We start from the raw sequence: 15,425 nt of genomic DNA, 5'->3' as shown, positions 1-15,425 counted from the left end.
TTTTAGATTTTTAAACTAAACTTTTATTTTAAAAGTTTTTTTCAGTTTTTGCTTTGAATCTTTAATCTTAAAATGGAGTACCCACAGTATTCGAAATTGTACAGAACTGTATACTGTATTTTATCACTGGAGACAAAAACAACAGTAGTGATGTTTTTATGACTTTTGCACAAAATGTACATCTTGACATTTAAATATTCACTCAAGGGGTTTTCTCGGTGGCATTGAAGGCAAAGGCACCTCCAGGAACTGCACTGACCCACCCAAACCATAAGGTAGCTGATTTCAACTAGAGCAGCAATGAAGAGCTCCAATTTGCTTCAGCATCATGGAAAAGGGGAAGGGAGTTGAAAATCAGCCAGCATTCTCCTTTGACCATTATCTAACAACTCCCAACTCCTGCTGAAAAGTGTGTGAGATAGGGAAGATCACGGGTTAGGTGTAATTGTGATGTCAACCCTCATTAAATGATCTGTTAAGGAAAGAAAGTGCTGACTCACTAACCAATTACTGAAATGTGAGAAATTGCTCAAAGGATTGTAAAGTTAAATGCATTCGAAAGGTTAAGGAATTATTATATATGAATAAATTTGAAACAAACACAAGTTTATTGGTCTAAAATTAAAAGTAGGTAAAATAATGGAATTCAGTCTGTGGATTATTTTAGAGTACAATTAATCCAGGAATAACTTAAGAACAGTTAACTTGATTTAGAATGGATAGGTCCGGAGTAACAAATTGCCTAGAAAAAGGGTTGGAAAGTTTATGGCAAAAATCCTATAATACATTTAATTTGGATTTTCAGAAAGCTTAATGACCAGGTTTGACATGATGTGAGTAATATTATAAACCATTGCAATCTAAGATAGATCGTGGAAATGGATATGAAGAATTAAAGGAATAGCAAATGGAGCACACTCAATGACCCAAGAACAGAAAATGTTGGAAATATTCAGTAAGTCTGGCAGAATTAGTGGAGTAAGCACAGTAAGAAGTCTCACAACACCAGGTTAAAGTCCAACAGGTTTATCTGGTAGCACAAGCTTTCGGAGCGTTGCTCCTTCTTCATGTGAGTGAAGAGTTGTGTTCACAAACAGGGCATACATAGACACAGACTCAATTTACAAGATAATGGTTGGAATGTGAATCTTTACAGGTAATCAAGTCTTTACAGGTATAGACAATGTGAGTGGAGAGAGGGCTAAGCACAGGTTAAAGAGGTGTGAATTGTCTCAAGCCAGGACAGTTAGAGAGATTTTGCAAGCCCAGGCAAGTCATGGGGGTTACAGATAGTGTGACATGAACCCAAGATCCTGGTTGAGGCCGTCCTCACACGTGCAGAACTTGGCCATCAGTTTCTGCTCAGCGATTCTGCATTGTTGAGTGTCGTGAAGGCCACCTTGGAGAACGCTTACTCAAAGATCAGAGGCTGAATGCCCTTGACTGAAAACTGAAGTGTTCCCCAACAGGAAGAGAACACTCCTGCCTGGTGATTGTCAAGCAGTGTTCATTCATCTGTTGTCGTAGCGTCTGCATGGTCTCGCCAATGTACCATGCTTCTTTAACCTCTTGTAAATTGAGTTTGTGTCTGTGTATGCCCTGTTTGTGAACACAGCTCTTCACTCACCTGATGAAGAAGCCTGAGACTCCGAAAGCTAGTAATGCCATATAAACTTGTTGGACCTTAACCTAGTGTTGAGAGACTTCTTACTGCGCTTACCCCAGTCCAACGCCGGCATCTCCACATCATCCTTCCAAATCACAGCAGAACTCCATTCTACAACAGGATTTGCTCTTGGATGATTTCAGAGGCCTCAGGTGTTACCAAACCTCTTTGAAGTATTTTGATTGACAGGAGAAGTCAGTTTCACCAGGAGCTTGGAGACCTTTGGGTGGTCAGGTACATGGCTGGACAGTGCCCTGGTTCTATCCCCTACAACCCTGCCAATGCCACTACTGGGGTGGCAGTGCCAGGTAAGGCCTTTGACTGGGGATGATGGGGGCAGGATAAGATCTCTCTCATGCCTGCATGGTTTGGGGAAGGTTGCCCTTCTGTGGTGAAGGGTTAGGGGTGCTCCCTTCATTTGCAGAGGGTTGGGAAGTCCATTGGAGGGAAAGGACTTTACTGTGAGATCAGGGTGCCCTTTAAAAATGGCACCCCAATCTTTGTGAAGCGGGGCTTGCTGGAATGTTTAATGTTGAGGATTTATTTGCAACAAAAAAGTGGTTGAATCCACACAATATTTCCCGCTGGTGGCAGCATTTCAATTTGGGAATCGCAGCCAGAGTTAAATTTTCACATTGATGACTTCACCAGGCCTATTAATTCAGGTTTACAGCACTGGCTTTTGTATGACATGTTGAGGAAGAGAAAGGGATTGAGTTCCACAGTGATCAGTACCTGTACTTCACGTTTCCTAACTACATAGTTAAGATGAATTTATAAGCTGGTTCAATTTGCAAACTATTTTGAAAGGGAGATACAATAATGAAATGCATGGGATCCATATCCTTTGTATGAAATGAACAAATTAATTTCAATATTGAGTTGAAGGAACATGTTGACATATATGCAATGAAAGGAACAAAATTTAAAATGACAGACCTAGGAAAAGTCACAGAAGTGAACATATCACATACAATCTCAGAATATGGAGAAGCAGATACAGTAAATAAAATTTTAGATCAAGAATGTAATGTAGAAGACTATATGGGTTATGCGCAGACTTTACAATACATTGGCCAGATCATACCTGTAACATGGTATACTTCCTATTCAGCATGCATCAAGGAGGATAAGCGCACACTGGAGACAATACAAAGTAGAGCAACAACTATGAATGGTTAGCTATGATGAGTCAAATGGTCTTGAGATATTTTCTTACTGACTGTCTAAATATGAGAAATAACAATTGGAGTAACAGAAAGCAACCAATAACCCCACCACAGTAAGAGTCACTAGCTTCAGGAGAGAAAAGATGATATATCAGAATCATTTCTATTTAATATTCCACGAATAAAGTAAAGTTAGAGGAGGTTAAGAACCCAACATTGCATTTAATAAAAAGTATGTTATTACCTTTGGTGTCCTCTAAGGATCTATCCTCAACTCTCTCATCTACATCTTGCTCCACGGTGCCATCATCCAAAAACACATCCATAGCATGCTGACAACAGCAAGTTCTACCTCACCACTATTTCTCCTAACCTTTGCACACTCTGGCGTTGAGTACCTGATGAGCAGAGATTTCTTCCAACCAAATATTGATAAAACCAAAGCCCTCAGCTCTCACCAGAAACTCAAGCACCAATTTCATCTTTCTCCCTACCAACCTGTCTAAGACTAACCCAGATCATTTGCAATCTTGGTGGGCAGGATTTTAAGGTTTGCAAACAACACAAAACTTGGAGATAAAGTAAATACTGCCGACGATAGTGGTAGACATCAGGAGGATGTGTATGGCTGACGGTGTAGGCAGGCACATATCGGATGAAATTCATCATAGGGGAGGACGAGAACCACAAGAGATAATGGAGGATAAATGTTGGGAGTTCTGGTGCATGGGAGATGTATGGTATTTGTGCTTTGTTAACCTGTCCTGTCACCCTCAAAGCAGTTAAAAAGGCATATGATAACCTTGCCTTTGTGAATATAGTACACTGTTCTGGTCCCAGCTGGTGTGTTGTACCAGCAATGGGCCTTCCCCAACGATCAGGGACAAGAAGACAGATGTTCCACTCACCAAGAACTGCCAGCCAATTACCTGAGGCCTAGCCTCGTCGCTGGATCACAGGCAAGAGTTGAGGAATAATGGGATAAGGCACAGGTGTGAGGGGCAGTCAGCTGCAAGGAGAGGGTAGTGGCTATAAGCAGTGCCCCTCTACCTATTAATGCATCTTGCCATCAGGTACTGAGCCTTTGAACAAAGGCATTAATTGCCCACTTCAGGGCCTCAATATGCGGTGGAGCAGGAAGATTGTCCACAGACCCAGGACTTAATTGGAGTGGAGGAGGGAAGGTGACAGGGTCCCCACCTACTAATCACCTGATTAAATGGTCCCCGTCACAAAATAAGCAATGGGATACAGCACAAGATTTTGCTTTCCAATTGTAGTTTTATTTCCAAGATGATGGAAAAGGCCTGAATAAACCTACAATTGGACTAGACAGGATGAAACCTTTGCAGAGCACCATTAACGCTCTGGGACAAAAATATTTGGGGCGGAATTTTATTGTTTTCAGTTGGCGAGGGAGGCAATGGTTGGTCCTGCCTCCACCATCTCAATATGGTGAATTGAGTGTCGGATAGCCAATTAACGGCTGCCTGGTGGGAATGCGGCCAATTAGCGGTGTGATCAGGGCCATTACATTCAATTGGGAGTCTAGGCCACGATGTCTTGCGGGGTTGGGATTATGTGGTGAACAGGAAGTCGGTTAAGGCTATCAATTAAAAGATCCCTTGTCCCCCTGTGACCACTTATTGCAGGCTCAAAACAGTCAATGAATGAAGTCAAAAATATACAACACTGCCACCTTCATCAGCACCTGCTACCATATGCAGCCATGGTCCCATTGGGAGGTTTTTTTGTTCAGCTCTGGTGCCATCTCCTCATTCCTGGAGTTAAGCATTCCCAAATGTCTTGCTGTCTGACACCCAAAAATTGCATACAATTGGCTCCTTAATGTCAATAACTGGTTAATTGATCATATCAAAACAGTGGATGGGCTTCGGATTTCCATACCTGGTTGTCTGCTGTAATATTAGAGACTGGCTTGATGACGTTGGAATGCTGATTTACAGCAAAATTCAGCCCTTTCACAGAATTCTACAGTGCAGAAGGAGGCCATTTGGCCCATCGAGTCTGCACCAACCACAATCCCACCCAGCCCTATCCCCATAACCCCATGAATAATTGCTTATCAACCATAATTACATGTTGAAGCTCAATACAAATGGCAGCAGCTAGGAAACAGGAATATCATTTGAATATCTGTTATCCACTGTATAAGTTACTTACATCAAAAATGCAATTGTCTTTTTCTTTTTGTTGCCCCCTTCTCATCACCTCCAACAGTAGTGGCGCTCCTTTCAATTCATTTCCTTCATTGATTCCCAGCTCCCTGGCAAGATTATCTCGCCCATCAAGTCCAGTGAACTAAGTCCAAAACAAAAAGATCGATATAAATTAAAGACATGATTATTTATCACGAACATTGGTGATCTCGACAAGATTTGCGAATGTGCATTTTTGGCCGACGGTGACATAGTGGTTAGTTATGTCATTGGACTTAATAATCAAGGGATTCAGGGGAAACGGGTTCAAATCTCATCATAGCAGCTGGTGGGATTTAAATTTGTTTAATTAATTGTCTCTGTGGATTTTGCACGTTCTCCCTGCGTGGGTTTCCTCCAGGCGTTCCTGCTTCCTCCCAATGGATTAGCCAATGTAAATGCTTGGCGATAGGTCAAGGGGATGGGTTAGATGCTCTTTCAAAGAGTTGGTGCAGACTTGATGGGCCAAATGGCCTCGTTCTGCACTGTAGCGATTCTATGATTCGGATTAATAAATCTGGAATCAATGGATAGTTTCATGGACACCATATGTCAAGTGGTCATAAAAACTCATCTGACTCACTATGGTCTTCCAGGAAAGAAAATCTGCCTTCCTTACCTGGTCTCACTCCAGACCAATTGCTCTCTGAAATGGCCCAGCAAGCCAGACTTGCACTAAACTGTTACAGAAAAGTCAATAATGAATAAAACAAGACAGACCATGTGGCTTCAATCTAGACCCCAGAAATAACAAATGTGCACCCACCCTGTCAACCCTCCTTACTAATTTCTAGAGGTGGGTGCCAAAATTGGGAGAGCTGTTCCACAGACTGGTCAGACAACAGGCTGACATAGTCATATTCACCGAATCATACTTATAATGTCCCAGATATGTCCATTATGAACCTTCGGCATGTTGTGTTGCACTAGCAGGTCAGACCCAGCAGTGTTGGTGGTATAGTGGCATATGGTTGAGAGGCAACCGCTTGGAAGTACCCAAGAGGGAACTGCAGGGAGTACCCAACTATGACGCCAGACCCCAGGAAGTCTTTTGGCATCAGGTTAAACATGGGCAAGGAAACATCTCGATTACCACCTTCTTTCCTCACTCAGCTGATGAATCAGTATTCCATCCACCACATTGAACACCTCTTGGAAGAAGCACCGAGAATAGCATGGTACAAAATGTACCCTGGGTAGGAGACTTCATTGGTTTGGTAGCACCACTACTCACCATGGTGGCCAAGTCATGAAGGACATATCTGTTAGGCTGGGTCTGTGGCAGGTGTTGAGGAAGTCAACAAGGGAATAATACCTACTTGACCTTGTCCTCATCAATCTATATGACACAGATGCATCTGTGCACAACAACATTCGTAGGAGATCATTGTACAGTTCTGTGGAGACAAAATCTCATCTTCACACTGCAAATACTGTCCTTTGTGCAGCAGAAACGTCAATAAGTAGATCAGCCTTAACGGTCAACTACATACCCACTGAAACCAGGAGCATGGTGACAGAGTGGTTAGCACTGCTGCCTCAGTGCCAGGGATCTGGGTTCAATTACGGCCTTGGGTGACTGTCTGTGTGGAGTTCTCATTCTCCCTGTAACTGGGTGCATTTCCTCCGGATACTCCAGTTTCCTTCCACAGTCCAAAGATGTGTAGGTTAGGTGGATTGGCCATGCTAAATTGCCTCTTAGTGTCCCAAGATCTGTAAATTAGGGGAATAGCAGGATAAATATGTGGGGCGCCAGGAAAGGGCCTGGGTGGAATCCTCTGTTGGACAGTTGATGCAGAGTCGATGCTGAATGGCCTCCTTCTGTACTGTAGCAATTCTATTCTAATCCTATCAAAAACTCCAACTGATGAACATGGTCATCTTCACCTCAAAAGGACAAAGAACATCAGATAGGAGTGACCACCACACGGTCCCATCTTCATGCTGAGGACACTCTCTGGCACATTGTAGATTCAGAACAGATATAGCAGCTCAAGAATGGGCATCCATAAGGCACTGAGCAGCAGCAGAAGAATTGTATTCAATTACAACCTGTAATCTCATGACCTAGCTCTACCATTACTATCAAGCCAGGGGATCAACCCTGTTCAATAAGGAGTGCCAGAGAGCATGCTAGGAGCAGCCGCAGGCATACATAAAACTGAGGTGTCAATCTGGTGAAACAATACAGGACTATATGCATGCCAAATCAGTATGCGGTAGGCAGAGCTAAACAAAACCATAAGCAACAGGTCAGATCCAAGCTCTGCAGTCCTGCCATATCCAGTCATAAATTGTGGTGGATAATTAAACAACTAACCGGAGAAGGTGACTCCTCAAATATCCACATACTAAATGATGGGAGAGGCCCAAAGCATCAGTGTAAAGAAAAAGCTGAAGCATTTACAACCTTCTTCAGCCAAAAGGTGATGAGTGGATGATCCATCTCGGCCTCCTTCTGAGGTTCCTATCATCATAGGTGGCAGTGCACAGCCAAATTGATCCACTCCACACAATATGTGGCTAAAGGGATTGGATATAGCAAAGGCTATGGGTCCTGGCACTTTTTCAGCAGTAGTGCTGAAGATATGTGCTCAAGAACTAGTTGCATTCCTATGCTGTCCACAAAAAGGACGACCAATTCAATCTGACCATTAACTGTCCCATCAGTCTACTCTCAAGTCACTAACAAAGCTATAGAAGATGTCATCACCAGTGCTATCAAGTGGCACTTAGAGCAATAACCTGCTCACCACCCAGTTTGGATTCCACCAGGTGCCCTCAATGAAGCCTTGGGCAAAAGAGCTGAACTTAAGAGGTGAGGCAAGAGTGACTACATTTGATTTCAATCCAGAATTTGATAAAGTGTGGAATCAAGGAGCCCCAGCAAAATTGAAGTTAATGGGAAGAGGGGAAACTCTCCAATGATTGGAGTCATACCTAGCACAAAGGAAGATGGTTGTGGTGTTGGAGACCAATCATCTCAGTCCCAGGGCATCCTCAAGTCCTCTGGATAGAGTTCTAGGCTCAACCATCAATGACCTACCCTCCATCATAAGGTCAAACGTGGGGATGTTCACTGATGATTGCACAATGTTCAGTACCATTTGCAACTCTTCAGATACTGAGGCAGTCCATTCCCAACTGCAACAAGACACGAACAACATTCAGGCTTGCACGGATATGTGGCAAGCAAGATTCATGTCCCACACAAGTGTCAACAAGAGAGAATCAAACCATCACCCCATGACATTCAATGATATCATCATCACCAAATCCCCATCATCAACATCCTGGTTGAGAGTTGTGGGGGGGGCGGCGGGAAAGGTTGGTGCTTACCACTGACCAACCCTGAACTGGACCAGACATGTAAATACTGTGGCTAGAGGAGCAGGTTGTAGACTGGGAATTCTGTGATAATTAACTCACCTGACCCCCAAAGCCTGCCCACCAACTAACGCAGCACAAGTCAGGAGTGCGAAATAGTGCTTTGTTGTGGTCACGTCAGATTTGGTGATGGTTGGCTAGACAAGGGTGTTTAAGTTTTTATTCTTTGAGAGACATTGGAGCTCTATCAAGTTCAATGACAGGGGTAGGTGACAGTAATAACTTTGCTGAGATTAAAAGCATGGAATAATTAAGCAAATTGACATCGGCAGAGGCATCATAAAGGATTGTCTGGCAAAGGTGAGGGATTTGGAAATTGTGTGTGATTGTAAGAGATTTGTTACACACTTACACTTGGGGCGGCATGGTGGCACAGAGGTTAGCACTGCTGCCTCACAGTGCCAGGGACCTGGGTTCAATTCCAGCCTCGGGAACTGTCTGTGGAGTTTGCACGTTCTCCCCGTGTCTGCGTGGGTTTACTTCAGGTGGTCCGGTTCCTCCCACATTCCAAAAATGTGCAGGCTAGGTGGATTGGCCATGCTAAATTGCCCCTTAGTGTCAGAGGGATTAGCAGGATAAATATGTGGGGTTATGGGGAGGGATTGTTGTCGGTGCAGGCTCGATGGGCCAAATGGCCTCTTTCTGCACTGTAGGGATTCTATTCTACAAATATTACAATGGTGACTATACTTCAAAAGTAGTTAGTTGGCTGTGAAGAAAGAACAAAGAACAATACAGCACAGGAACAGGCCCTCGAAGCCTGCGCCGCTCATGTGCCCACTAAACCATTCTTTTGTATCCCTTTATTCCCAGTCTGTTCATGTGGTTATCTAGATAAGTCTTAAACGATCCCAGCGTGTCCGCCTCAATCACCTTGCTTGGCTAAAGCACACTGAAGCATCCTGAAATTGTGAAGGAAGCCGTACAAATGCAAGTCATTGCAATCCTCTCTTTCTGGATTGCGGGGCTGGGGGTCTCAAGGTGCAGAAGAGAAATTGTTTTTTGAAAAATGATAACTTTCCCCCATTTGATTTTTTTGTAATTCTTACAATAAACTCTTGCCATTTTAGAAGGCCATGTTTTCAAGTTTGGTGCAATTAAACTAATGTGCAGGAGATACTATTTAGTGGCAATATAATTTATATTGCTTTATCAAGCACATTGACCAATTTTAATAATATTTTAGCACATATTATTGAGCATATAGCTTGCTTTAACCATAGACAAACTAAATTTGCACAAATGATCCTCAACATAGGACCTAGACGAAGGTGGTGCATCCAAGTTAAACTGTTTCATGTCACTGACCTGGGTTCAGATCCTGCAACGACTGAGAGGCAAGTTGGGAAATTTCTGTGTTCACATTAAGGGTCTGAAATAAAATATTTTTGGGTAGCCTGTGAACAGGAACATTTTATACTGGTGCAGCTGGGGGAAATTGGGCTCTTCTAAAGTTTTGGACAAAGCATATTCTTGGACAGTATAGATGAGCGTTCATCTGTATTTGGCTATGTTGTACCTAATCTCAGAATATTTGATGCTGGCACTCTGGACTCACAATTGATGTTGCATTCCCCAACGTGTCAATGAGTACAAAATGAGCAGCAATCTGCGATGTTAATTTAACACTTTACTTCCTCTGCCATTCTGGTGAATCTGCATGGTTCCCTCTTCAAGACCTATGGGCAGCACATTGGTACAGTGATTAGCACTACTGCCTCAGCTCCAGGGACCAGAGTTCAATTCCGGCCTTGGGTGACTATCTGTGCAGAGCTTGCACATTCTCCCAGTGTCTGCATGGGTTTCCTCCGGGGGCTTCAGTTTCCTCCCACAGTCTGAAGATGTACAGAATAGGCAGATTGATCATGTTAAATTGTCCCTCAGTGTCCCAAGATGTGTAGGTTGGACGGATTAGGCATGGTAAAATGTGTGGGGTTACAGGGATAAGGTGGAGGCCTGGGTAAAATACTCTGTCAGAGTGTCAGTACAGACTTGATGGGTCGAATGGCCTCTTCTGCACCGTAGGCATTCTATGATTATATTTCCATTGCTTTTGTAAAAATGACAAATATAAACATAACATTGATTAGTTTTAAGTCAGAAAAAAAAAAATATACTTGAAAACTGTACCAATCTCAAAATATTTTGGACAAGGCGTGACCAGCCCAAAGTCTGATGACTAAATTTGTTAAAAATAAAAAAAAAGATCGTGAAATTAACTTACAGTGTTTGTTTCTGGCTGAAACACAGCCAAGGTAAAGTCCAGATTGAAAAACTGGAGAAATTCAGTAACAAGACCAGCCACCAAACGACCTATGAAGGAAAACTGTGTCAATTTGTAAACAAATTTATTATTGTTTTCATAAATAGAACAGTTGCAACACAAAAGGTCATTCGACCAGTTTTGTCCATTTTGGTTCTTTGTATGAACAGTTCAGCTAGTCCCACACCTCTATCTTTTCCCTGTAGCCCTCCATTTTTTTCCTCTTCAGAAATTAGTTCATTCCCTTTTGAAAGCCAGGATTTAATCTGCCTCCACTTTACATAAACACTCACGGTGTAAAGCTTTTCATGTCACCTTTATTTCTTTTGCCATTCACCTTCAAGTGGTGCCCTCTGCTTCTCAACCCTTGTTCCAATGGGGGAAGCTTTTCTCTGCCTGGACCTATCATTATTTTGATCTTCTTTTCTTGAAGGAGAACAACTTCAGTTTCTGCAATCTAACCCCATAACTGAAGTCCTTAATCACTGGAACCATTTTTGTAAATCCTCTCTAATGTCTTCACATCATTCCTATGATGTGATGCCCAGAATTGGATACAATACTCCGGTTGAATGTTTTGTAAAGGTTCACCATAACTTCCCTGCTATTGCACTTTATGGCCGATTCATATAGTATACCTTATTATCCACTTTCGCAACCTGCTTGCATTGACTTGTGCATAAATACCCCCAGGACCATCTGCTCCTGGGTTCCTTTTTAGAATTGTAGCCTTTGCTTATTTTATATTGCCTGACCTAACTCTTTCTTCCAAAATGTTTTTCTTCATGTTTCGCTGCATTAAATTTCACCGGCTTTTTGCCACTCATTCCACCATCCTGTTGATGTCCTCAATGTCTAACACAATTCTCCTCCTCTTCACAGTTCAGTGCTTCCAAATTTTATCTAATCTTCAAATTATTCCCTTCACACCCAAATCTAGATCTTTAATATAAACCTATATAAGCAATGATTCGAGGATCAATCTTTAAGGGACCCCCACTTAATACTGTCTTTCATTCGAAAAAGCACCAGTCAGAATTAAAATAGCAAAATACTACAGGTGCTGGAAACCGGAAATAAAATCAGAAGACACGACACTGGCCATACTCAGTACATCTGGCTGCATCTGTGGAGAGAGGACCAACGTTAACGTCAGATGGATGACCTGGTCATAGTGACACATTAAATTTGTTTCTCACTCCACAAATGTAGCCAAGCCTGCCAAACATTTCTAGCATTGTGTGTCTTTGTTCACTACTTTTGTTTCATCACTCAACTATGCTGTCACTATCCCTTTATAACATCATTGCCACCTAGACTACTGGTTCAACAAAAGTGACGCTGACAAGCAGCCTTCATTGTCTGGCAGAACAACTCAAGGTCGCAAGTCAATAATGCAGCATTGCAACAGCTCAAGGCTGATACCCAATGACTAATCCAGAAGAGAAAGGACATTGTGGTGGGAAGAGAAAGCCTGAGATACAACAATATGCTGATCATGATAGATGAAGCTTTCTTGAAGCCAAGGTTAAATGGACAAATTTCCCGTCGCTCACAGGATGGTGCTCCTCTACTTAAGGGTGACAGTGCCATCATTCAATGCTGGAAAGAACCTTTTCAACTACTCTTCCAATCATAAATCTATGACACCAGAAACTCTTCAAGGCAGCCCCCAAAGGTAAAATCAATGGGTGAACTATTGATGGGAGAGCTGCAGCAAGCAATCAAGCAGATGGAAAACAACAAAGCCTGTGGCCCCTAATGTTATTCCATGGAAATCTTCAAAGTTGGTGGGCTTTTGCTCAGAGCAAGGCTCCTATGGATGCGCGGGGGGAGGGGGGGGGGAAATAACTCTACTTCAGGAATGTGATAACTGTCACTATCCCTTTATAACATCATTGCCACCTAGACTACTGGTTCAACAAAAGTGACGCTGACAAGCAGCCTTCATTGTCTGGCAGAACAACTCAAGGGAGCTAAATCATGCTGTGGAAACTATCAAGGTATTTTCCTCTTGTCCACAGCAGGGAACAAGTCCTCCCAGAGACACCATGTGCCATTAGACCTTCTAGCAGAATCTCTGCCATTGACTTTGTTGCCAGACAAATCTAAGAAAAAAATGTCAAAAACAATACCAGGTAATCTTCACTTGGCCAAAGCATTTGACTCAGTAAATCATTAGGCTCTGTGGATTGTACTCTAAAGATTTGTATGTCCAAGAAACTTAATTACAATCCTTCAATGGCTTCATGATGATATGACTGTAACTATCTTGAGTAGGAGATCTGAAACAAATGCCTTCAAAATCTGGACCATGATCAAGCAAGGGTGTGTGATAGCCACGATCAAACAGGCATGGATTTCAACCCTTCCAAAATATTACTTGTGTATACAACTCCATTTTCAAATTTGCTGATGACACCACCGTAGTGAGTTGGATCTCAAACAATGACAAGACAGAGTACAGTAAAGAGATAGAGAATCTGGTGAAATGGTGCAATCTCTCCCTCAATGTCCGTAAAATGAGGAAATAGTCATCGACTTCAGAAAGCGTCGTGGAGGACATGCCTCTGTCTACATCAAAGGTGATTAAGTGGAAATGGTCAAGGGTCTTAAGTTTCTCAGTGTCCAGATCACCAACAACCTATCCTGGTCTCTCCATGCTGTTGCTTTGGGGAAGAAAGCCAACCAACGCCTTTACGTTCTCAGGAGGCTAAGAAAATTCAGCATGTTCGCTGACTCTCACCAGTTTTTACAGATGCACCATAGAAAGCATGCATCACAGCTTGGTATGGCTCCTGCTCTGACCAAGACCACAAGAAACTACAAAGGGTTGTGAACGTAGCCCAGTCTATCACACAGACCAGCCTCCCATCCATTGACTCCATCTACACTTCCCACTGCCTCGGAAAAGCATCCAGCAAAATCAAAGACCCCAGGCACCTCGGACATCTCTTCTTCCATCGGGAAAGACACACAAAAGTATCAACCGACTCAAGAACAGCTTCTGCATCAGACTTTTGAATGGACCGAACATATTTTAAGCTGATCTTTCTCTACACCCTAGCTATGACTGTAATACCATATTCTACATCCTCTCCTTTCCTTCTCCCCTATGTGCTCTATGAACGGTATGTTTTGTCTGTATAGCACGCAAGAAACAATACTTTTCACTGTATGCCAATACATCTGACAATAATAAATCAAATATACGTCGACCCCTTTGTCCAAAGATTTGGGCTCAAGAAGTCAATTTTTACACGAGTATAGACAGTACCACCTCTTTTACTATGGTGTAAATTTTCCCAAGTAGCCCGCAGTAGGTTTGGTTGTGGATGGGTGCAGTGAATCTGATGGAAGTCAAAAAGCTGGAAACTAGCTGGTGTAAAATCATGTTGCAATTCTCCTAATGGCGGGTTAATACAGGTCAATCTTCCTTCCCACTGGCAGGTGGTGCAAAAACCATTTACATTCATTTGCAGCTCATGAATGCTCATTAAAACAGCTGCTCGCCAGCAAAAAATTCGATGAGTACTGTGCACAAGGCAGCCCTCAGTTCACCAGACTTTGGGGTGAATGCAACAACTTTCTGCCATAGTGCTTGGTTGCTCCTGGTTAAGTTTATTTTATTAGTGTCACAAGTAGGCTTACATTAATACTGCAATGAAGTTACTGTGAAAATCCCCTCGTCGCCACATTCCAGCGCCTGTTCAGGTACACTGAGGGAGAATTTAGCAGGCCAATGCACCTAACCAGCACGTCTTTCAGACTGTGGGAGGAAACTGGAGCACCCGGAGGAAACCTATGCAGACATGGCGAGAATGTGCAGACTCTGCACAGACAGTGACCCAGGCCGGGAATCGATCCCGGGTCCCTGGCGCTGTGAGGCAGCACTGCTAACCACTGTGCCACCGTGTTGCTCATGAAAACCCATAGCGGGGCACCATCAGTCACAATTTGTAACTCCCAGTCGGGGAATCAAACCCCACCCCCCTGCGTGACAGACTGGGACATTAACGAGGAGCTGCCTGGCTCTGCTATTGTTGATGCGCTGCTCACCACTGCCAAGTAGGCTGGATTCCTGTGCCCATTTCCATGCCGAGCTGGTCTTCATGGACAGCATCATGCTACTGGACACATGGACCCTCCGATGTCACCGAGTCGGATCAGTACTATGCCTGGGGTTGGGGAGTACAGGGATCCCCTTGCCTCTGGTGTCACACTTTAGTATTGGAAGTGGAAGGGTGGTTGAGAGGCTGGAGTGTTCCGTTGATCCCGAGAGCATTGTCGTTAGGAGTCTTATAGTCCTGGCAGAGTCAGCTATGACAGTAAAGTCAGAGCGGAGGAACCAGACAAAGCACAATCCTAAACAAGTCAACGATAGATCAGATGGAAAATACTCATGCAATATCAATGGCTGTGATGGCGGATGAAGGCTGTAGCAGTAGGGAGATTCCCCAGTCATCAAGGTTCCCTTGCTTCTTAAACCGGACCTACATTCTTTCAAGGACGTGTGTCTGCTGATGTGCAACGGCAGTCCCACATTGTCCTACACAAGAATCTCATGTCCACAGACCAATTTCACCTCTCGGAAACATCTACATGTGTGCAGTCAGAGAAGCAGCATGCGACTCTTTCATATCTCAGCCATGTCCTCTATCTACATGCATTGATTATCTGTTTGATTCCTAATCTGTCTCACCCCTTATTTTTCTATTTAA

General features: G+C 43.2%; 1 protein-coding gene across 12 annotated transcripts in view; it reads right to left on the bottom strand.

The window, feature by feature from the left end:
• Positions 1 to 15,425, bottom strand: part of cep43 (centrosomal protein 43) — an 84,948-nt gene that overhangs the window by 47,209 nt on the left and 22,314 nt on the right. For all 12 annotated transcript variants that reach the window (XM_078230093.1, XM_078230100.1, XM_078230097.1 and 9 more), the window contains exons 4-5: positions 10,666 to 10,754; positions 5,020 to 5,157 (exon numbers count right to left, since the gene is read on the bottom strand). In XM_078230093.1, coding sequence (XP_078086219.1) covers positions 5,020 to 5,157; positions 10,666 to 10,754 — 227 coding nt within the window. The remainder of the gene's footprint in view (positions 1 to 5,019; positions 5,158 to 10,665; positions 10,755 to 15,425) is intronic.

The sequence above is a fragment of the Mustelus asterias genome, chromosome 15, assembly GCF_964213995.1.
Source record: "Mustelus asterias chromosome 15, sMusAst1.hap1.1, whole genome shotgun sequence".
In the NCBI taxonomy this organism is placed as follows: domain Eukaryota; kingdom Metazoa; phylum Chordata; class Chondrichthyes; order Carcharhiniformes; family Triakidae; genus Mustelus; species Mustelus asterias.
This window is presented reverse-complemented; position numbering and strand designations above follow the sequence as displayed.